Source organism: Sciurus vulgaris, assembly GCF_902686455.1.
Source record: "Sciurus vulgaris genome assembly, chromosome: 11".
NCBI classification, from domain to species: Eukaryota; Metazoa; Chordata; class Mammalia; order Rodentia; family Sciuridae; genus Sciurus; species Sciurus vulgaris.
The window spans coordinates 85,997,829-86,023,436 of record NC_136472.1 but is presented as its reverse complement, the minus strand read 5'-3'; the positions used below and the strand labels follow the sequence as shown (position 1 = coordinate 86,023,436).

The following is a 25,608-nucleotide window of genomic DNA, read 5'->3' as shown; positions in this document are numbered from 1 at the left end:
AATGTTATAAGATCATTCATGAGTAAAATATCCACTCAAGATGCAAAATAGATCCATGGACTTCAAAGTAACAATTACCAAAGTTCAGATATGATTTCATATTTGACAGTGCAGTTAAACTTTTAAGAATTTCCCACTTGTGAAGTTTTAGTGTAGAAAAAATATCCACAATTACCTGAAAACATAGTTTTGAAATTTCTTCCTATGACAATTATGTAATTGAATCTGACTTTTCTCTAAGTTTTCCAACCTAACAATATATCATATTTTGAATGTAGACCACAGGTAAAACTTCAGATGTCTTTCATTTGCAAAGTTACAAGTTCTACACAACTACTTGAAAATATTTTTTAAATTGTTATTTATATGAGTATATAGTTATTAATATTTCAAATGAATATTTTTAGAATGTCTGTTTTAGCTTTAAAAATAATAAGTAGCCAAAATATAGCCCACATAAACAAAAGCTTGTTAGAGTTCCCCATTTATTCTAAGAAATACAAGGTGATCCTGAAATCGAAATATTAGATATCAATTACTGTAGAAGATTGCAAAGTCTTCCTAATGTGCACTAGACATAGATAACATGTCCTTGGTACCCTGAAGTCTTTCAGCTCTTGTATGTTAAATGAATAAATGCACCAAAATAAAGAGTTCTATTTTTAATTTTGCTGCATTTATTGCTCATGAGTAGTAGCATTTCCCCCAGGTTTGTCCCAAGGAAGTGAAGTGTCCTTTTGTTTGACTTTACACTTACAAGAGTGCATTATTATTTTGTTTCATGAAGATTTTCTAGGACACCAAATTCAATTGTTGGAGAATTAGATTATCCCTTAGCAAACTCTTGTTTTCCACAGCAGTGAATTCCAATGATGAAAAATTAAATGGAAGTTCTTTGGTAGGGGTAAATACTTATCATGAAGACTCATAATGTATGCTAAATTATAAAGAAAGTTGAGAAGACTATTGAAGATCAGAGAAGACAGGGGCAGGGCAGTAAATCATTTTTTATGTCTATGGTAGGAACTAGATATATATATATATACTCATAGTGACCTAAATATATAATAACTAGACAATTTTTTCAAATCAGGTAGAAGATTATCAGAGTATTGGAACTGATCCTCAAATCCTACCTGTTCCATACAATGTCAAAATCAGTGCTTTGGTTGATTTTAAAGGAAAGATCCTTTTCCAATCTGGAAAGTTTCTCTCCTTTTCTCTAATTGTGCTTCCTAAAATAGTGCTTATCAGCATATAATTCTATGGTCTTTTAATTCATAGCATAGATGGCATGTGCTTTAAGTAAATCTATTTTATCAATAGTCACATTTGTCAAAAACAGCAAATTGCATGCTTGTACAATTAGGAAGGGTAGTAGAAGAGGGAAGAGACCAAAGGGTCATCTAAAAGTCTCCAAATCTATATGGACTAGTACTCCATTTTTGTACAGAGATAGCCCAGGATTTTCCATTATTACACTTACTTCTAAAATTTTACTGAGTGCCAATAACATTCACAAACTAATTCAAGTTCTTTCTGAAGGAAAAACACAACTGAATTTCTATGACCCAAATGTCTCAACAATGTCACTGCTTCTAAAGAAATTTGTCTGCAAAAATTAGAATGTCCCCTAATATTAAAACAGTCTATTTTGAGTAGGTCATTACTGCATGTTTTGCTCTGGTGATCCTCTTACATAAATATTAAGTCTTCCCTGAGAGCAGTTTTTGCCATAGATAGCTTAAAATACACATAAATATCTGGTCTTCATCCACACTCTAGAAGATGCTGTTTTATTTCAGAATTTTAAAAACCTAATGTTCCCTTTTGAAGAAAGACTTACATTAAAAGGAAACCTAGTTCAAAGACTCATGTTTGAATTCTCTATATGTGAAAGGAAGGGTCCTATTTTGAAAAAGAGAATAAAGACTTAGCTCTCAAAGTATTTACTCTATTTAGAATCAGCTCATAAAGGAAGGACACAGACTATCTCCTGAGCTCACTGGAATAATCACTTTGCTGAGAGTGGTTCTTTACTTAATCAGTGAACACTAAAATATCATAGGATCATTTAATTATTAAGGATTAAATAAGGTAAGATGTGAGAAGTGAGAATGTTTGGCACAGTGTTATTGTTATGATCAGGATCATTGTCTGATCAGAATACTGATTCAACTGCCAAGGTAGTAATGCTGAGGACTCAGTAAACCAGATTCAGAAAGATTTTCCTGGTATGGATAAACTCCTTCTCAAAACCACCTGCTTCTCTTCTGTGCTAGTATGCCCCCAACTATTCAGCTTTCTGATTCCCTCAGGATTTGTGAGGAAGAAGGGAGCCTTCCAGTTACTAGAATGCATCACTCCACTTAAAACAGTTTCTTTGGCAGTCTGGCTCACAGTTAGTTTCAAATGAACTTATTTTTAAATCTGTGTGACCATTTTTGTATCAATTAAGAAAGTTCATTTCTCAGCAGGGAGACTGAAAATTATGCCATTTTTTGAGATTTCTTTGTGACTGTCTAGCTGGACTTTCTTGGGAAATGTACATTCTACTTATCTTAAATTTTTATTCAAAATATCAAAACTTCCATATCACTCTTGAGATTGCTTTTTGGGAAATCCTAGTGCATGAATTGGTAAAGTACTTCCCAGTGAAGTGTTTAGCAGCCACACTGACATGGAAAGTATGAAGAACAGCTGGAGGAAGACTCCTGGACATCCAAAATGGCAGTTCATTCAAGGGGGTGTTATATGAAGATAAATTCAATTTTGAGTGGCGTATGGCTTAAAAGAACAAAACAAAGACCAATGATTAGAAATCAATGGCAGATGCTTCAGAAAAATCCTCAACTTGATAAACAGAAGCTTTCATTCCATACCACAAGTAAATGAATGAATGAATAAATGACTTAATAATGGCAGAATTCTGAATTTTGGCTAATAACTGTAAAAGGAGTGCTGAAGTTGAAAAGTCATACATTTAAAATAATTGATAAATAGTGACTGTAGGAGAAAAGTGTGATGAGAGGTAGGATATTTATACAGTCTTAAAAATTGCATCCGTATGGATAGTTTATTATTTGGAAAGGAAAAAAAGAAGAAATTACACACAGGAAAAACTGGGTCATATCATGAACCAGAGCAGGTCATTAAAATTAGTATCACTAAGGTAAGAAAGAGGGCTACCATTTGCTCCCAGCTGATAGCCTCTGAAAAAGATACAAAGTCGCCTATATAGAATACTGGCTAAAATGCATTTGCTGAATCCAGTCATGAGAAACTACCAGACATACTCAAAATGAAAAAATAATCTATTAAAATATAGGGGAGCTATGTTCTCCAAAAATATCAGTTTCATAAAGATGCACATCATAAAGCCTATGGAAATATTTCAGATTAAAGAAGACAAATTAAATGCTTCCTGACATTACACTGAACCCCATTATGGAAAGGAAAAATACTATAGAAGGTGTTATTTGTTTATTAAAAACTAGAATGTAAACAGTAGATTAAATTAGAACATTATATCAATGTAAATGTGCAGAAGATGAAAATTGTCTTGTGGTTATATAATAGAATATTCTTATTTTCAGGAAATAGAAGCTGAAATTTTTATCAGTTGAAAACTCATGATCTATACTCCTACCCTCAAATGGTTCAGACTGGGAGAGAGAGAGGAGCAAATAGGATAAAATGTAAACAGTAAATGAATTCAGGTAAAGGGTATTGTGCATTTTTTGCACCTCTTTTATTTTTGCAACTTCTCTGTAAACTTAACAGTATTTTTTGAATACATTTTTTAAAAGGAAAAAATTATATAAAATGTGCTCCTGGTCTAGAAAAGTGCTTGTGGATAGCTCAGAGCAATGGTTTTCAACATTTTCCCACCATGAAACTCATTCATAAGCTAGACATCAATAAGCTAGGTGGTTGGATAGATGTGATTTGAAGGACTCTAGTTATTTATGTGTTCAGTCATCACATACTTATTGGATACCTGCCACATGCGGATGATGTGTTGTGGCGTGCCTTTTCTCTGCTTTTCAAGTAAGCATATTAGAGTGTGTGTGTGAACAAGAATAAATTATTGGAAAAAAAGTAAAAATTCACAAACATTCTTTATTAGCAATGTTAAATTATCTGCTGTAAATCTGTGTTCCCTGTCCACCTGAATACGTTAGAATCTCATTTGAAAACCATTGACTGAGTTGATTCACCCTAAACTATTTCTGACTTGGGGCCTTCAAGAAGTGAGGTTCTTCTGCCTTATTTCTGTGACAAGTCCATGTTTCTTAATTAGAAAGTGCAGACTTTGTCATTTATGATTGGAAAATCTGCCTGAGAAACTGATAAAAGTTACTTCAGCTTTCTTAAGGGTGGATTCCTGTTTCATAAGAACATTAATGCCAGCATCTGGAGAACTGTTGTTGACCTCTGTGAAGTCCAATGGAACATACAGTCCTCCCAGATGGTGACTGCCTAACTGTGTTCCTTTGTCTCAGCTTATAGATTCTGAGATTCCCTGGCACTATGAAGTGACTTCTTAAGTTCCATTGAAAAACCAAATTGGTATTGTTCACCTTCAAGAAACCTTTAATTTACTCAGGGTCATCAGAATGCAATTGAAAGAACTTGGATTTTGGCACTTGACCAATTTATTTTAATATTTAACTCTGCTACTCAATCAGTGACCAGTGATAGCCAAATGACTTAATATCTCTGATCCTGTTTGCTCTATCAGCTGAGAATAAGAATGCTATCTTCCTCAGAGAAAGGTTGTAAGAATTAGGTAAGACAATGTCACACCAAGTGTTTGGCACAGTTCCTTGCATTCTCTGATCTCTTAAAATGCTGTACGAGAATAAGCATAACTTTAATTTCTCTTTAGGATGGGACTCTCCTTGTCTAAGTTTTTCTGACACAGGAAAAGGATGGAGATAGGAAACTGCTCTGAACTGCAGATCAACAGAAGTTAAGGTACGGAATGATAACAAAATAAAAAGTTAGAGAAATACTATGGAAGAGAGGAAAGTTTGTTCATCTGGGAAGGTGACAAAGAACTTTGGGGAGGCAGAGTCTAGTGTCAAATTTTGACTTGTGTGCTCTGCCACATGTTGGCCCCATATGTTTCCTTCTGTTAAATCAGTGACTGGGGTGATTTGTTGTTCTTCTTACTGGGTTCATTTATAAATTGAGGTGAATGGGTCAGGTTTGTGACTGATCCAGCCTCTGCTTACAAAAGAATAAACAGATGTTGGAGGGAAGATGTAATCAACATTGAGAAATATGTAGAAATAAGTAGGAATTAGAAAATACCATAAGAAGGAATCTTTGTGGAGCACAGAAACTTTAAGGGACAGTGGATTTGGGCTTTATCTGAAATACAAATTGTGTCCTTATTGTAGTTAAGAGAATAGACTTGCCTCAAAGAACCCATTGTCTAGAATATTTTAAACCAAAGGAAGAAAGCACTGAAACTTAAGAAAATACATCCACACTCTTATATCTGTATTTCTACAATATAAAAAGTTCTGAAAATGAAATTATTTTGTTTTGCACCAATACTCTCTTTTTGAAATAACCTGATTTTATTCACCATTAGGCTACTTATGGTCTCTATTCCCAGAATATGTATATTTATACAATTTGCTGAGGCATCATTAGTGTGCTGGATTATGGTGTGATCCCAGAGTCTACTAGGTTTATTGTCGATACAGGTGTATTCAACACAGGACCTTACTCAACTCAGCAAATTCTGAATTCTCAAACACTTCTGAGTGCAAGGTTCTGGATAAGAGATTCAGGGAAAAAAAGTGAGTGAAAATAAAGTTTTTACCTTCCAGTGTATTTCTAAAGCTGAAATTGGCAGTTCTGTCCATGGAGTCAGATTCATACTGGGTTAGTCTTAGGCAAAGTTCCACATCATCTGAGGACGGGAGCCTCGGGGTCCTGGTTTTGTCATGGTTGCCAGGATTACGTAGTAAAGGTCCTTCAGGGGTTCCATCGCATAAAGTTTGACGTCTATTGTACTCCTCCAGGCGACTACAGATGATCTGTACAAAATATTTTATGTGCAAGGAATTACTATCACCTCTGAGTCAAGGAAAGAAGAAGGGGAGCTTTGAAATCCTGATTACCATCTTCAGATTTCTAACCATCAGATTAATATTTTAAAATAAGTTGTTAAAGAAAGCAGTTTCCTGAAGTTTTCAGAAAAGGCCATGCAATTTAAAATCCAGAGTAGGGCTCTAGTCTTGCAGTTACCACTTTAAAAATAGTTTTTAATATTTTACATTTCCTATGGTTCACATATCAAATTTTGGTGAAAATAACCACATCATATGAATACTTGAAAGGAAAACTAATTCAATGAATATTTTTTAAACATCTATCATGTGTTAAGCACTGTACCCAGTGCTGGGGCTGGGGCTGATAATAATAAAGGCAGTTACCTTTCCATCTAAAAGTCCATAGTCCCTGGCGTGGTCAACAAGTAAACAGCTAAAATGTACTTCATTAGTATCAGTGCATATTATATTCAGAATGTAAAGGATTGGGCATAATTCCACTTTATGCTTTTTTGTCATAAATTTTTGCATTGGTAATGTTTATTTTTTGATGTGCAGAATAACAATTTTTGGTAGCTTTTTAAGCATAGTAATTTCCCTGATTCTTTAATTTAGCTAGGACTGATGTAACTCTTTTGGAAAATCATCATCTTAAAAACTGATAATTCCTCAAATTTTTATATGAAAAAGTTTAAAGAAACTATAGAACAAGAATTACTTTATTTAAATCATATGGCAATACTTTCTACCATAACAAATGAGGAGTCTTAGATATAGAGAAATGACATTTTTCTAAGTTGAATGGCAACATTACCACTGTAACCCAAGTTTTTCAACTCCATCTTCAGTACTTTAGAGTACTTTTAATCCTGCACCAAGTTTGAGATTGACTACAGATTTGAGATGCCTGTTATTTAACATAAACATATTACACTCTGGTCAACCTAGCAAAGGAAGGGAGAAAGGGCTTTATACAGTGCCCTTTCAAATACAAACCATATTCTTCAGATACAGAATTTTTTGGGGGGGAAATATTTGGTAAAAATAATAGTGGGTGATATTATGTTAGCATGTGTTCAAGGGCAAACCCTGAAATAAATGATTTAATTTGTGGTTGAACAGGGTTGCCTACTTCTGTATAAATTGGTTCCTTCTCTCGTATGGATGGGTTTTCTGACCTCTGCACATCAATGTGACTGTGTAAGAAGAAAGCCCTGTGAGTCAGATATGATTTTGTCTGTGTTTTAGACACTCCATGCTAAAGGTCTTGTGCGAGAATTTGGGACAGATGAGTCCCAGAAATCTGCATGTGAACTTGGTAGTCAAGGTTTAAAAGTGTAAAATGAAACTTGTGGATTTGATTATAGGAGGAATTTTGCAAGATTAAAGTTGATATTGTTTGGGGAAAAGGAAGAAAATCAGGAAGGAAAACTAAACAAAAGAACGATGGAGTACTCATGGGAGGCAGACTCCATACTGACAATAAGAACCTGAGATTCTAACAAGAAAATATCGGTCCATTCTGTGAATTACAACTGTGACAGCTGAAAGTAAAATTAGGTGCTTTCTGGGCATGAATTATTTCCAACCGGAATTAAAGTCAAAGTCCTAAGATGATGTTCCAAGTCTTTCCTATATTTGACCAATTATCCCTTTAAGGTCATATCTCAAAATACAGGGACATGGGAGTTAGGGATTTAACATGAGAATTCGAAGGGATTCTCATCCATTCAGTGGTGGATGGCATTGAGTAAGAGCCCCCTATGTTAATGAATCACTAGTAGGACACACTTCGGTACTTCCAGCCTGGGCAGGGCAGGTCTCTGCTTTACCCTGTACCAACACACTGTGGGCCCCACACCCAAACCCAGCCCGCCCTTTGATTGCACCAGAGCCCTTGCCAGGAAAGGGAGGGCCTCCTACCCAAGGCCCTAAGCAGATGTTGGGGAGAGGGAGACTAGATGGGGTTGTTGCCAGGATATGGGGTAATGGCCAAGATTCATTAAATCTTGGCCATTACCAAAGAAGTCAAAGAAGCTGTGACGAGGAGACAGAGAGCATGCAGGAGTAGAGTCACACGTGCTGACATCCCAGAACATGGTGGCTCCTTGGCCCTCTGACTTCACTTAAAACACAAACTCAAGGATGAAATTATTAAGAATTCCAGGATCCTGGTCACAGATTATTAAGTTTCAAATGTAGACTCCACTCCTTCTTGTTATTTATTTATTTATTTATTCATTCATTTATTTATTTATTTTTACAGACTGCATTTTGATTCATTGTACACAAATGGGGTACATCATTTCGTTTCTATGGTTGTGCACAATATAGATTCATAGAATTTGTGTAATCATACATGGGTGTGATGTCTACCTCATTCCACCATTCTTCATATTCCCCTCCCTCTCATTTCCTTCTACATAATCTAAAGTTCCTCCATTCTTCTCTCACCCTCCCATCCCTCCTACCCCCATTATATATCATCATCCATTTATCAGGAAAAACATTCGGCCTTTGGTTTTGGGGGATTGGCTGAGCATAGGTCATTGTGCAACCACATTGATTTTTTGCTGCAAAGCTTTCCCTGGTCCAGAGCTTGGGCCAGTACCGCATTCTTTCCTGTTTTTCCACTTCTGCTCCTTCAGCTGTATCAACTGGTTTCATTGTTTACATGATAACTACATTGATAAGGATTCTTAAATTCCCATCTCTAGTAACTGACAACTCCTTTGAGTTCTAAATGTATATATTCTTTTTTGACTTAATATTTCAATGCTATCTTACATGCATCCCAAATATAACACTTAAAATAAAATCCTGTTCCTCTCCCTGTGCTTCCTTTCACAACAGCCATCCTGTAGTTCAAGCCAGAAACCTATGAATCATCCTGGGCAAGCTGGAAACCAGTGAATTGTATTTTGTATGTTATTCTCCTTTGTCTTTCACATTAATCCATTCAGCCAACATTATCAATTTTTTCTCCAAAACACATCTTGAATCTGGAAATCATTTTCCATTTGTTTACATCCTGTGTGTTTCTGCTGCTAAAGCCAGACTGCCAACTCTTCTCTGGACACTGTTTGTGTTTGTCCATTCCATGACTCTGCTTGTAGATAAGAATGCCCATTCCTTGCCATGTATCTCATATCCTCTGTTATTTAGGGCCAAGGAAAAGAATTTGTAAAAATGGACTTTGACTAAAAAAGTAATCCAAAAAGATCTGGCTCTGAATGTAAAGGAGCTTTAGGAATCTACCAAATTATTTTCATTATAGAATGAGTCAAAACATAAATGTGCTTCACATATTGTATAAAATTATATTCAGGCTACATCTAGAAGGTGTAATAGACATAAATTAATTTAGTGTTTAGACTTGGGCCTCATCTTCAGGACATCTCATTATGTAGGTGCAAATATTTCAAAATAAAAAATCTCAAGTTTGAAGTATTGGTATCAAGCATTTCAGATAAGGGATACTCAATCTGTAATTTCTTTATATGTAGGCAGAAGAATAAACTATGATAAAAATATATCACTAAATGAACTGAAAGAGCTCTTTCAACAAGCACAAAATAAACATTCTAAGTAATTAAAACAACAAAATTTAATTTTCAGATTTTTCTTCTTAACACATCAAGTAACACTTCATCTTAAAATCATAGGTGTCTTGGATTCAATGAAACAGAGTTATTAACCAATAGTGAGATAAAAATTCTAAGTGGAAGATGAAGTACAAGAGAATCTACCCTGCCATCCTTGGTGGTTCACAACAGGGGTATACCCCCCTAGGAAGCACGTGACCACTAGGTAGATGATATTAAGCTTTCTTCATTTTAGTTTCTCTCGATAAACAATTATCACCTTCCTTGCATAAAGGTAATCTTCCTAAGGACAGATTTTTAAATTTTTGTGTTGCTGTTTACTCTTTATCTTTAGAATATAGAATTGTGTGCGGCATTCTATAGAAAATAAATAAATATTTGTGGGATGAGTGAACAAAATCAATGAATGAGCCAATGACTCTCCAGCCACAAGCATGTATGGAACACCTGTTTTTCCTGGTCCCATTATGGTACTGACCTTTGCCTTAGAATATACTTCCAAAGAGATATCATTCTTTACTTAAACATATATAAACCAACCCATCCCAGGCCATGAGGGTCTGTCTATACAATTTAAAACTTATATTCACATAACTACACCATGTATTTCTATGATTTTATCCCAATTTATTGATAAGGAAACAGCTTGATTGTGAAAAACTACAACAGGTTAGTAGGATTTGCAGCTCTGTGTCATGATTACTATTTTTAAGGACAATAGGCAACATGCATGGAAGAATATTTTTAAAGTCAATTTAAAGCCTTCCTGGTCAACTGCATCATATTTGAAAATAATGAAGACAATCCTGAAGGTCTCCTGCCCCAGTGAATTTGCAATCTATGAGCCTGTAAAGGCAAATTAAATCATCAGCATGAGGAATTGAATGAATAGTCCCCCAGGGATGACTGCTACTCTGTCAGATAAGAGACTTTTAGAGAAACTACTTTGAATTTTGGCCACAAAGATATAATTTATGAATTGAAGCACTGTGTTGTAGAAAAATAATTGGGCTCCAAATTTAGGTAGATGCAGGATTCAGTTATGGCTCAGTTATTTACAGTACTATGGCAATGAGCAGACTTTTTAGCTAATCTCAATTTCCTCAATCATACTTTGATAAGATATATGAAAAGGAACTATTCAGCCAGTAGTTCCTGCTTCAATAAGTGTTAGTTTCCAGTTTTCCTCAAGCTTTTCATCATTCCTCAATCTCTTTATCCACAAATAATTGGAAACTAGAATGGTTGAGTGACTCGTCAGCTGTCATATGTTTAGGGTCAGAACCAGAACACCATATCCACTACATTTATTTTTTGCCTGTTAATAACTTAGGAATAGTTGATTACAACAAACCTTTGCACTGAATGTAAGGTTTTTGTTGTCTTCATGATGTTGATTAACTAGATACCTCAGCAAGCACATAATTTTTATTTCTTTTTGAGTAATAAACCTCAGGATATTTTCAAAAGATTCTTCTGCCTAAAAGATGATGACGGAAAACTCAGTTAAGTTGAAGAAGTTGAATGGAAGTATTTTTGCTAAAATGCCAAGTGACTAAGGGTTTTGACGAGTAGAGGTATTAGTAGCAAGGAGGAAAGCTACTCTGGTCCAGAAATCATTTGGAAATTTAATTTCAAATCATTGTCTTTATATTTGAAACATGAGGCAGAGTAGGAGAAATTGTCAGCATTATGGTTATGATCACACAATTATAGTCAGAAAGACATGATTTCCAGTATTGACTCTAAAACTACATAAGCTTAAGCAAATTACTTAGACCCACTATCAAGTTTTTTCATGTTTAAATAGGGATTATGACAACTTCTCATTAAAGATCAAATAATCTAATATATGTAAAGCACATAGTGTAATGCCAATTGCAGAGTTTTAATAATGATGACCATTATAATTTTTATTTAATATAAGACCATTGGCAAGGTTACCAAATCTTTAACATTGTTTGGATATCCATTGTTAAATAACTAACTAGAATATACCATTGAAAAATATATCATAATATTTTACACACATGGAACATAATATATCATTTACTAAAATTATTTTACACAAAAGGATTTTATGACTTACTTCATAGTAATATTATATTAAGTTATATTATTCTAATTTTGAAACAAAAATGTCTCAGAATAATAAGTAACTTGTTTTGGGACTTAAAGTTACAAAAGTCTATTTGAGTTTATGTTTATCTGACTCAAAAAGTCTACTATCTGTTCTATTTCTTTCCCTTCCATTTAGTCCTCTTAATACAGAAAACATATTTGATAATTGCACCTTGTTTTTTCTTCTATTACAAAAAAAAATGATCAAATATTCTAAATAATTTGTCTAATATTATCTGGTAAATGACAGAGGTTGAATTGGAGCTCAGGTCTTCTGAAAAGGATTTTGTTTTCTCTATTTTAATACAAGTGATTTATAGTATCTGCTGGGGGAAAAATCAAATATGCCAATTCAAAAGAAATAAAGGGAGATAGAAAACAGGTATTAATGAGGAAGGTGAACCTAAATAATGTTTTAACTTTTAAGAAATAGCAACAAACTTTCAGCTATTAAAATATTTCAGGAGCAAAGATTCTGTTATGGCATTAGAGTTTTATCTGAAAAAAAATGTAAAGCATATGACATTCCACAGAATCTTTTTCATGAAGAAAAAAGAGAAGCTGTTATTTCACTGTGCTGTTGTCATGGTTACCCAAACCCATGACTCTCTTCTGAAATGTGGCTTTTTCTCTTCCCACTGTTTGCTTCCATGTGATGTGCCTTTCACCTGATGGAGTGAATTCCCTGACCATGCTTCACTCATGTCTATCACCCAGGAAATGTTTTTTCTCTCTTTATTTTGACTCATCATTATAGTTATCTTTGACATATCTTTTCTTTTTATTGCTAGTTTATCTATGCATTCCATAATATTGGATCCAATCATGTGAATATAGTTATTTTGCAATTAAATGTTACTGAGCAGCCATCTTTTTCCAAAAGTAATGGACTCTTCTAACTGGTGACATCAAAAGCTTCTGACATTAAACAAACATTAACAAGAATTGTGAATATAAACATTCTAAGAAAACTAACATCTTTTATATGCTATTTCAATGTGTGGTTTTATTTCATAGTAGCTCTGCCAGGTAATTTTATTTAAATGGTACTCAGATGTTGTGTTTTCCCTTTCTTTGCCAGTACACATATACATTTATAGAGAAAGAACAGAGAGATCTACACAAAATGTCTTACTCCAGACTTTGAATGGCTGCTTATTGGCATTGATGTTTCCTCAGCTTTGAGGATACTAGGTTATAAAGAACAGTTTAAAGTCCTAAAAAAATCTATCCATGCAGAAGTAATTTTTTTTTAATCTGTTGGCATTGGAGCTAGCATTTCTTCATCTTTAAATTTTATTCAATTCAGTATGCATTTATAAAGCCTATTACATGTACAATTAACTGTCCTGAGCTCTGTGGATACAAAAATATTCATTTACAAATGGTCTCTACTTCAGAGTGTCTGACAGTCTAGTAGGCACAGACGGGCTTGAAAAATATTACATATACTGAACAGTTACAGGTGCGATGGTATAAATCTCTGCAAAGTGTAAGGATGGCACAAAGCAGGGGGGTCCAATGCTATCTAAGTAAGGGAGGTGAATCAGTAAAGGTGTAACAGACAATTTTCATTACAATACAAACAAAAAGAGTGGTGTTTTCATACATTGTCTGGTGCACATGAGTTTTAAAGGAACCCAAATTGTACATCCACAATCAGTGGTTTATTCAATCCTTTCTGAGCCTAAAGAACAAAATAGCTGACATAAATAGCAAAGGAGTCAGTCTCTGGATTTTTGGTGCCTAGATGTGTGACCTTGGACAAATCATTCTACCATTTTTGGCCTTACTATATTTTATGAAATGTGGACACTACATTCGATATCATTGAATAGTCCTCCAGAGTTAATGAATGTTATCAAATCTCTGAATGCTCTGTTCGTGTGTCAAGTAAGAAAATGTCTAAAACCAGCCAAAACCAGAGGCTTTGTATCAGAGTAGCTGTCAGCCTAGCTAATTCAGAAGGTATTAGCCTGGAAGCTATTTGCTCTCATCTTACACAAAATAGTCCAGTTCTTAATTTGAGTGTTCAATTTAAGGAAAAAACATTCAAATTAATGGTGTGTTTATTACGGAACTGTGTTTTTATACAGTGAAAGCAAAGAGATACCAAAACAATCTCCATATTTATTAAATCAGTAGTTCTCAGAGCTGGCTACACATTAGAATCACATGAAGAGGTTTTAAAAACACAGATGCCCAAACTTCACAGCAATCTGAATTTCTGGCAAGGAGTTAGATTTGTGAAGCCCATGCAACTACTTTTAAAATATTAAGCTTCCTAGGTGATTTTGATACTGAGAACTACAGAAGTAAATCAACGTTAAAAAAAAAAAAAAAAAAAAAAAAACAAAACTTGATCCTAATGGTTGAAGGACTCTTTAACAAGAGAGGCTGTGCGATTAAAAGGACACAGACATCACAAGCTGCATTTGTCACTTCTGCAACATTATCCCTGATACCACACACAGAGATCAAACAGCAAATGTTCATTCATTTAGTCTCTCTTATTTAAATTGCTATTTGCTTGTTTCTCTTCAATGGACTTCCTTCACTCTGTTTCCTCATTTTATCTGAAAAGCCTATTCCCACATAGCACTTTACTCACAGAACAAGACTGAAGTTAATTTTGTAACCATTTCAGTCTGACCAGTTTTCTTTAGAAAGTAATAAAATTGACAATAATCATAAAGAGAGAAGGGAAATAATTCAATTAATAATCCGTAAATGATTTAGGAAAAAAAACTCAAATACAATTCTGGGTACCTTCTGGTAATGTACACCTCAGGCATCTAAATATCAGTTTATATCTCTCCACTGAGCTTCAGTGTGTATATTGTAGGGTTTTATTTATTTATTTATTTATTTTGTTATTCAGACAATTCTTCAGTCTTTCTGGGTCAAGTGAAGCTACAAAGTTAAGGGAAGTATAAATGCCAAAGCTTGACAGTATTTTAAGCAGTAACATAGGAGGTGAGATGAAAAGTGTTATATTTTATAGATAAATCCATTTTGTCCCATGGTCCTACATGTGGAACATGTGTAAAAACTTATATATAGCATATTATAAAATAATATACATTATAATTAATGATAAGAATATAATATAATATCAATACAATAACACATTAGCTCTAGATTATGATTTCCAACCTATTTTATCACATCTGTATCAATTTCATTGAAATAGTCTCAGAATTGAAAACCTGGTTAAGTTAGGAAATCTGAAGATTTACTGAAATTGTTCTTATGCATACACATTTCCTCAGTCTTTCCCATGCAAATATACTCACTAATTTTAGTAAAAAGCTGACTCGGCTGATGCTAGAAATTAGTGGCTATTTTTCAATGACCTCAATTTCAAGTGTGTGTGAGCACCATGGGAAAAGCCCATTCACACATCAGAACTGCACATGTGGGGCTGTGAGTGCAAGCTTCTTCTCATCTCACTCTAACATTGTACTTAATTCTATAAAATATTGCTGGCCAGAATTGCTGCATTAGGAAATTTTGAAAGACAAGCAGAAAAACATTTCTTCCATCTATATTTATTTTAAATGATAAGTACACACTTATTTCTTACCTTTTGTTGCTAATTCAGAATGAAAAAAAATTCAAATAGGAGGAATAGGAATTTAATTTGAAAATTGAAAACCCTTCTGCTGTAACTAAAGTTTGCAAGTTCTTAGGAAGAAAATTAATTTCTTTTGCTGTCTAATGAAAATTTGAGAGTGGACCAATCCTTTGCCTCAAGACACAATAGCAGTCATTCCCTTGTAAATTATATATTCAGACTGTCCAAGAACAAATATTATCCTTGCTATTCAACAACTGTGGTTTTAAAACAAATTACATAATAACTTTATACCTTTGAAAGGGGGACAGTTTGATATTAAGTATTAAATGAGTTAATACATAAAGACAATTGCAACAGGACTTCATACATGCCAAATGCTCAATGAACATTAGCAGTTTTCCTAATTTACCTATTTGAACTTCAGGATCCTTATAAATTAAACAAAATAATCCAATCAGTATTCATCAAACTTTCATACACTAATAATCACCTACACATTTAGCAAACCATGCTTTCCTAGGACCCTTCCATGAAGATTCTGATCAGTGAGTCTGGATCAAGGCCAGAGATTTGTATTTTTAAATTGTATACCATATGAATTTTATTATATTAATAATTTTGTTCAGAAGCACTAGTTAAGTAATTTATCAATCTAAATCTTCCTTCCTTCCTTCCTTCCTTCCTTCCTTCCTTCCTTCCTTCATTCATAAGTACTTTTAGAGCTGTTGTGGTATGTCATGTACCATCTCAGGTTCTGGAAAATAAAGTGATAAATTAAGTACCTTTGTTCATTGAAGTTGAGAAGCCTAGTAGAGGAAATAAATATTGAATAAATAATCACACAAATATCTATTCAATTACAAATATGAAGTGTTCTATAAAGGGAAAATACAAGGCACATTGATATCTCCTAACAGGGGACCTTTCCTACATTGGTTGGGAAATCAAGATGAAGACCCCCTGAAGAGCAATGGCTAAAGTTCATTTCTTCTCTTACATTACACAAGCAGCACGTTTTACCTGCCAAGAGGAGAAGAAGGATCCCGGGCTGAGTAGGTTAGGGTTTGCAGGGTGGCGCCCTCCCATGTACTCATCAGTGCAAATATCACAGCTTTCTGCATCTCGCCAGTCCCAGTATGGAATAGTGAAGTTCTCATCCCCTGTCAGGTCCCGAATTTCTTGTTCCCACAATAACAAGAAAAGTCTATGCCAAGGCAGAAAACCTGGTGCTTCATGAGCAAAATCAATGTCTCTCCAGATTTCAGATCCTCCAAGCAATGTGTCCCTTGACACATAGTAATGCATCCAGACAAAGAGGTCATAAATGTTGACATCACTAAACATGGGTGTTGATCCATTATTCATTTGGCCGTAGGTGCCTGTGGGGATGACATAGTCTTTGCTGATAGTACTCTTTGCTAAAGTGAGGTAGGCAAGAAATCTGTCCTTCTCTGGGACACTCAAATCAAAGATGTTTCTTCTCACCGAGAGTTGCTTTTCTGTGCAATTTGGTCCCCCGAATCCAAACTTGCAATTTCCACAGTTGAATCCCATGAAGTTGCCAAAGCACTGACAAGTCCTATTGTAAAAGACAGAAGGCCAAGACTCCCGGTCGTCCACACCTGTGAAGGGGAATTGAGGCCCCAGTGGTGCATTAGATAGAAGAACGTCCTGACAAGAGCCTCTGCCCGAAAGCTGGCCACAGGGACTTCCATCACCTCTCCAGGGTGGGCAGCATTCCTTCTGCATCAGGCTCTCAGAGGAGGCACAGGCTCGAGGAAAATGGCCTGCACATATCTGGGAACCCCACAGCAGGCAGCACAAAAGAGCCAGGAGCATTGTTCCTCTAGTGCTTACAGATCTGCTTAAGGAGGTTAACTGGAGCCACAGACTTCTTTTTCCAACTACCCTAACAGTGACTATCACATGTTTTGGCTAAGACCTATAAACTCCACTCCCACCTCCAACATTGAGTACTGTCAGCTTTTATCATAAGCTTTCATCTTCTGAAAAGCACATGATTAACTATTAGTTTTTTTTTTTAGTTGGCACACATCCCACAGTGGGATCAGCTTAAGCAAAGAAATACTATTTTCCATTAATAATTTAATGGTGGTGGTTACTAGATTAATAATGGTTAATAGTAATAATGCCTTATCTAAGCAAAGTCAGTTCATTGGTTATGAAATTAATGGTGAATTGTATTTGCAAGTGAGAGGTTCTGTCAGGAATAGAGCTTCTCCTATCAAGAAAAGTCAGCAGTCAGTGTTCTGGGTTCAGGCACAAGACTGATGTTCCTTAGAGACTATAAATGGATTACAACTTTTGTAGAACTCAATTTTCAGAGAGAGCTTTTGTTCAGAGACCAGAGATTATTTCTTATATACAATATGCCTTAGCTTATTCATTTTATAGAAAGTATCAGAAGGAAAAAATCTGTCTGATACTTTTCCCTGATTATCTTGATGCATTTTCTAACTATTATTAAAGATAGTTCACACTGATAGCTTGGTGGTCTGCTTCATTGTGTGAATATTTCTAAAAAGACTTCCAAAAATCCCCCCCCCTCTGATCCCTCTCTTTCTGTGTGTGTGCGAATGTGTGTGTGTGTGTGTGTCATACCATAGCCACATTGTCTTACCCATAAATTCTGGATGTCAGGAATTCATTTGAGATTTTTATTTCAATATGATTCTTGCAAAGCAATTCTCAATTTAGTGAGTGAATAAATAAGGAGTGATATATCTTTCAACACTTTTTGATCATCTCAACTTTTCTAGGAGTTACTTTTCTGTACAGTGAACTAGGGAATTTGAAATATATGTCAAAAATAACATTTCAGCTACATGTATTAGTTTTAAGTTAACCACTATAGATAATAAGTCCATCAAATTCTTAATAGAAGGGATATTTTTGTGAATAGAGAACACTGAAAAATGTTATATAGTTTTGGCTAAAGGCATCTGAGTGTTACTGAGTGAGTGCCCCTTGAGTCCAACCTCAAAGGTGGGCATAAGTTGCAGTGATGAAGAATAGAGGCAATACCTGAGCCAGGGAGACTTGGAGGTGGGAGCTACATTTCATCTGCTGAGTTGGAGCATTAGATTCAGACAGGTCCCTTATACCACAGGTAAGTAAACCTGGGACCAGTTCATGAAAGTCTTGAAGACTGACTAAGTATTTTACAATGAGGTGAGACCTTCTGTGAGTTGAAGAGTGACAAGGTGAGAGATGTCTGATCACACTCCTCAGGAAGGCTTCCTTCCTTATCTAGCTTCACAATGAAGCTGGGTGGTCCTCTAAACATAAAGAACAAGTAAAAGTGTAAGTTTGAGGAAATCACCTGTATCTGGACCTTTTCTGATGTTGCTAGGAAAAGCCCTAGTTTTCTAGCAACACTGGAATGTCAGTTTACTCTGCTTTCTTTTCTTTTTTACTGGAGTTTGTCTCATTATTTGGAAAAATGTCAAGGCTCCTCCATACGACTCTCCTGAATCTCAACGCTGCCTTTGCAGGTGGATGGAGCAGTGTGTGGGAGCAGAAAAAAAAAGAAGAAAAGTTTCCATGGAAATGCTGCCTCTGACTGGGATCAGGAAGTTATCACATGATCTCCTCCAGGAGGCTTAGTCCTTTATGTCTCTCCTTTCAGAGCCAAAAAGAGATTAACACAGGGCTTCTTGTCCCTGGGGAGTCTTGGTTCTGTATTGCTTGTTACCACACATGACCTTTTGTAACTCTCCATCTAGTTGCACACAGAATTCAACTGCTCTAGTTCTACAGTTTCCTTGAAAAATAACTTAGAACCTCCCCACTAAACTTTCTAAGGGCTTTTTGCTTCTGTTCTCCCAATTCTATTTTTTGGTATCTTCAGAACCTGCTTAGAAGAATGACTAAAATATACATCGTCCTCATAATTTCCTTGAGTTTGATTTCTATAAATTGACAGTTCTTAATATTCCTCCCCAATGTATATTCTGATGTCTCCTCCAGTATACATAGGTGTACTAGTACCAGTACTGGGTTCCTAGATCTCAACCTGTTTAGACTCCAATGGTGGAGTAGAGAAAGTGCGTTCCTGGTTGTACCATGGGGTGAAAGCAAGAATTCAGACACACCACTTCTCAGCAAGGTAAGAGAAGGGAGCTTTTCTGGGAATTAACTTAGGCCATTCAAATCAGATCAGGATCAGGTGGTTAGATATAATAAAATAAAGAATAAATCTGAGCACTGCTCCTACTGGCAGCAACACCAGCAGGTGCAATCACCCCTGCACTACAGCAATAGAGCACTACATCTATTAAAGGAACCCCCAATTTTAGGAACTCTGAAGTGCCCATGGATATGGAGAGATCAGAGACCGAAAACACTACCCGACTAACCTGAAGGGTGTCTTGTACAACAATATTTTGTAGGAAATAAAAATAAGCCAAATCTCTCCAGCTATAAGGAAAATCAGAGGAAGGAACTATTTTGTGTCTCCAGTACCAGGGAGTGACAACTAGAGGATCCCAATCCTGACAACTGTGCCTAACCTGAAAAACAGGTTTGGCAAACTCACAATGCACAGCATAGAGTATGTCTAAGAGTCCAGGAGGAAATCAAAAGTGGAGAGGGGTTTATATAGGAGAGAACTGTTTCGAGAAACACACCTGGCTTCCCTCCTTTCCCCTCCAGAATGACCACTTGAAAGACTGGCTTCTTGAAAATTCAGCTGGGAAAGTCTTATCTGGTTAGGTGAATCACACCAGGCCGAGAATTCAAAGGGGGAAGAGGAATTGATGGAGTTCGGAGTCTGAACCCCAGAGTCCTAAAAACCCAAAGTTCATGAATATCGGAGGAGAACAAGAATTGGCCCCTCCAACACAGGAGTGAGACCCAGGAGTTTTTCCTGGGGGACAGTCTCCCAGCAGGGTCCAGCCTGGCCTGGGAGATAAGCTGATTTAAAATCTTCAGACCATTTGAGGAAGAGTTTGGAGGCTAACTAAACCTTAACCCCACCCCCAGGAGTCCTGTCTGTAGGATCCCCCATCATGCTCCAGAAACCCCACCTAACATACCTGAGAAGGGAAGCCAAGAATCTTTGGAACTTCAATGGAAACAATTCGCTAATATTTCATCAAGATCCTCTTTTGAATTTTATTTATTTTAATTAATTAATTAATTTTAATTTTTTTATTTTATGTTTTTATATTTTTACTTTTTTTACTCTCTGTTCCATTGTGAACTGAATGGTTTATAGACACTTAAACATATTCAAACCAGTTTTTTTTTTTCTTTCTCTTATTCTTAGAATTTTACTAAGGCAGTTCTTTCTCACGGATCAATATTTAGAGGACTGATATTTGATCACACTGTATCAGTTTTGTTCCTGTACTTTTACTTTTATTTTCATTTTTACTGTTAATTTGTTAATTTTTATTCTGTACACTTTTTTTCTCTCACTTATCTGTTTCCCTGGATTCTCTTTCTCTTGTTTCTTCTGCTAGTTGCCAACATCTATATATCTATCACACTTCCTTTTTTTTTTTTTTTACTCCTATTTTCTCTCCTCTTCCCTCACAAACATCACATCCTACATTTATTTTTTTTTCTATACCTGTACACAACATAAAAATGTAAAGCCACATGTGAAGTCATGGTTTTTACGTGGGCAACAACTGATCATATCATCTCTGTTTATTGTGACAAGTAACATCATAGATTCCAAAGCAAGAACTATTTGGTTTGATACTGTAAATTGTTTGCATTGGTTGTTGTTATTATGTGTATGCCCCCCCTAACCTGTGAGGCACTGGAAACCTTCAGAGACACTAGAATTTCACAAGGTAGAAACTCTGTGCCTTGAAACCACACTGTTGTCAGGGTAAATCCACAAAGAACATGAAAAAGACAGGGAATAAATTGCCTCAGACAAACCAATATAATTCAATAACAGAATCCATTGATACCACAGTGGGAGAAATGACACAAAGGGAGTTTAGATTGTTCATAATTAAATTGATCTGTGAGGTAAAAATGGTGCCCCAGAAAAAAATACAGGAAGCAAAGATCATGTCAACAGAGATTCTGAAAAATGAACAAACAAGCAGAAAGAATGTAAACCAATACTCCACAAATTGTTCCATGAAATAGAAAAGTAGGGAACTCTTCTGTTTTAGTTAGCTTTTTCACTGCTGTGACTAAAAGGACCCAACGAGAACAACTGTAGTGGAGGAAAAGCTTATTTGTGGGATCAGGGTTTCAGAGGTCTCAGTCCATAAAAGGCTGGATCCACTCAGCATGGCTCAAGGTGAGGTGGGTCATCATGGAGAAAGAGTGTGGCAGAGGGAACAAGTTCACATGATCAGGAAGAGATACTCTACTGGCCAGATAAAAATACATATACCTCCAAGCCACGCCCTAATTTCCACCTTCTTCAGCCACACCCTATCACTTCAGTTATGACTCAGTTAACCCCTATTAGGGGATTAATTCACTGATTGGGTCAATACGCTGACAACCCAATCGTTTCTCCGCTGAATCTTCTTGCATTCTCACATGTGAGCTTTTGAGGGACACCTCACATCCAAACCATAACATTCTGCCTTTGGCTTCCAAAAACTTGTAACCATCTCACAATGCAAATAAATTTTGTCCATTTCCAAAAGTCCCCATAGTCTCAACAGTTCAAAGATTGCTCAAAGTTCAAGTCCATAGTCTTCCCTGAGGCTCAAGGCAATCTCTCATTTGTGAGTTCCTGTAAAATTAAAAACACTTCACAAGTATCCAATATATGAATAGGTACAGAGTAAACATTTTCATTCACAAAAATAGGGGCCTAGAAGAAAGGAATGTGACCAAAGCAATACTGAAATCCAGATGGGCAAGAAGTCCTATAATTCTGTGAACAGCATCTGGCACACATGGCATGATGACCTCTCCAAAGGGCTTGTATAGCTCTGCCCCTGCAGCCTGTTGGTTGCAGCCCAAGGGGCTTGTCTCTGCTGGATTACTGCAACTTTCCTAGGATGATGTCCCACATTACTGGCATTACTTAATCTTGGGAGTCTCCATGGCACCTTTGACTTCTCAGGGATCTCCACTGTCTTTTGGATTCCTTCTCAAATCTCCATTCCTTGCCTTCTCAGGGGGTGCCCACAGGGATTCCAACCCTGCTGTACTTTTCCTGGATTCCAAGGCCTTCCTTTGAAATCTTGATGGAAGCCTCCATAACCCCCTAATGCCAACATCCTTCATTCATGTAGAACCAGCACCATGTGTTTGATGCCAAGTTCTACCACCATCGTGAGCAGTAGCCAAGCCTCCAGGGACACTGACTGCAGCAGCCTCTGAAGGTCTGGTTGGATCAGCATGTTGAAAAACTTCCTAGGCTCTCTTGTGCAAGAAGAGTACCTCACTGGTCACTTCTCAAGAGAATTTTGTCTTTTACTCCCTTGAAACTGAAGATGTCCTCAAGCCATCTTTCTCATTGTCTCTGGGCATAGTCTTCAGAATTTCTTTAGTAGCAGTAAAGTCTTTAACAACCATAACTACCTTACTCCCAGTTTTACATCTGCTTTTCAAGTTTCCAAATCTTTCTGCTCCTGAATATCACAGTAAACAGGCTAGAAGCCACCAGCAATACCCATGCCACTTCCTGAATGCTATTCTGCCTAGAAATTTATTCTACCAGATTTTTTTCTTAGGATTTTATTTTATTTTATTGTTTTTAATTATTTAATTTTTATTTTCTTACAGACTATTTTTTTATTAATTGTACACAAATGAGGAACATCATTTCGTTTCCACAGTTGTTCACCATGTACATCCATACCATTCGTGTAATCACACATGTACATAGAGTAATGATGTCTGTCTCATTACACCATTTCCCATATACCCCCCTCTCATTTCCTTTGACATAATCCAAAGTTCCTCCATTCTTCTCTCACTCCCCCCACCCCTACCCCCATTAAATATCATTCTCCACTTATCAGGGAAAACATCAGCCTTTGGATTTGGGGGATTGGCTTATTTCACTTAGCATGATATTCTCCAATTCTATCCATTTACCTGCAAATGCCATAATTTTATTCTTCTTTGTGGCTGAATAATAATCCATTGTGTATATATACCACAGTTTCTTTATCCATTCATCTTTTGAAAGGCATCTAGGCTGGTTCCACAATCAAGTTATTGTGAACTGAGCTGCTATAAACATTGATGTGGCTGTATCGCTGTAGTTTGCTTATTTTAAGTCCTTTGGGTATAAAATGAGGAGTGGGATAACTGGATCAAAAGGTACGTTCATTCCAAGTTTTCTGAGGAATCTCCATACTACTTTCCAGAGTGGCTGAACCAATTTGCAACTCCACCAGCAATGTAAAAGTGTGCCTTTTATCCCACATCTATGCCAACATCTATTATTGTTTGTGTTCTTGATAATAGCCATTCTAATTTTAAGAATTGAATCACTTTTAAAATCAGCCTTATAGAAAATTTTACAACATGGTCAAAAGGCAGATAACTTCTCAGCCAGAACATAACCTGCATGACCTCTCTTCCAAATTCCTATAGAGTCCTCCTTTTCTGAAACTTCTTGAGCTCTGTCTTCACTGTCCATGGTCCTGATGCCATTCTGGTCTTCTAAGTTCTCACCAGAATCAGTCATTAAACTCCACTTAACTAAAATCTAAAGCATTTCCAACTTGTAATGCTACACATCTCAACATTTCTCTGACCAATTTCAAAGTGCTCCAAAAATGTTTGGACCACATGGTCATGTTAGTCACAGCAACAACCCCACTTCTTGGTACCAATTTCTGTTTTAGTCAGACTTTGTTTTGCTGCTGTGACTAAAAGATCTGACCAGAACAATTTTAGGAGAGGAAGTTTATTTGGGGGCTCACTGTTTCAGAGGTCTCAGTCCATAAGAGGCTGGCTCATTCTATGAAGCTAGTATCACCCTGATACCAAAACCAGATGAACACACATCAAGGAAAGAAAACTTCAGACCAATATACCTGATGAACATAGATGCAAAAATTCTTGGTAAAAGTCTGGAAAAATCACATATGAAAACATATTAATAAGATAGTGTGTCATGATCAAGTGGGGTTTCATCCAGGGATGTGAGGCTGTTTCAACATATGGGAGTCAATAAACGTAATTCATCGCACTAATGGACTTAAAGACAAGGACCACAGGATTATCTCAATAGATGCATAAAAAGCATCTGACAGAATGCACCATCCATTCAGGCTCAAAAAACTAGAAAAACTAGGTATAATGGGAACATATCTCAATATTAGAAAAGCTCTATATGGTAAACTCAAGGCCAACATCATTCTAAATGGAGAAAAATTGAAAACATTCCTTCTAAATACTGGAACAAGACAAGGATGCCCTCTTTCTCCACTCCTATTAAAAATAGTCCTTGAAACTCTTGCCGGAATGATTAGACAGAAGAAAGAAATTAAAAGGATACAAATAGGAAAAGAAAAATTCAAAGTGTATCTATTTTCTGATGACATAATTATATATTTAGAAGACCCCCCCCAAAAAAATCACTCCACCAGAAAGCTTCTAAAAGTCATAAAAGAATTCAACAAAGTAGCAGGATATAAAATTAACGCCCATAAATCAGTTGCATTCTTACATAGTACTGATGAATCAGCTGAAAAAGAAATTAGGAAACTATCCCATTCACAATTGCCTCAAAAAAGAAATACTAGGAAATCAATCTAATGAAAGAGGTGAAAGACCTCTACAATAAAAAATACTGTACACCAAAGAAAGAAACTGAAGACCTTAGAAGATGGAAAGACCTCCCATGCACTTGGATAGGCAGAATTAATATTGTCAAAGTGACCCTACTACCAAAAGTGCAATATAGATTTAATTCAATTCCCATTACAATTCCAATAATGTTTTTCATAGAAACAGAAAAAGCAGTCGTGAAATTCATTTGGAAAAATAAGAGGCCCAGAATAGACAAAGCAATCCTTAACAAGAAAAGTGATGCAAAAGACATCACAATACCAGTCCTAAATTGTACTACAGAGCTATAGTAATAATATACTATAATAATATAGTAATATTGCCACCAAAATGAACAAGAAGACCAATGGAACAGAATAGAAGACACAGAGACATACATACGGAAGTAGAGTTACCTCATACTAGACAAAGGTGCCATAATGATACATTGAAGAAATGATATCCTCTTCAACAAATGGTGCTGGAGAAACTG

The 25,608-nt window shown here is 36.0% G+C and overlaps 1 protein-coding gene and 1 long non-coding RNA gene across 2 annotated transcripts in view; both read right to left on the bottom strand.

Annotated features, from left to right (window-relative positions):
• The window catches only part of TYR (tyrosinase), a gene marked incomplete at its 5' end in the record, with an annotated part of 98,752 nt that extends 81,536 nt beyond the window's left edge, over positions 1-17,216 (bottom strand). The window contains 2 exons of the mRNA XM_079105590.1: positions 5,840-6,056; positions 16,398-17,216. Of these exons, the coding sequence (XP_078961716.1) occupies positions 5,840-6,056; positions 16,398-17,216 (1,036 nt within the window). The remainder of the gene's footprint in view (positions 1-5,839; positions 6,057-16,397) is intronic.
• Positions 1-25,608, bottom strand: part of LOC306640910 — a 925,259-nt gene that overhangs the window by 442,327 nt on the left and 457,324 nt on the right. The window lies entirely within an intron of this gene.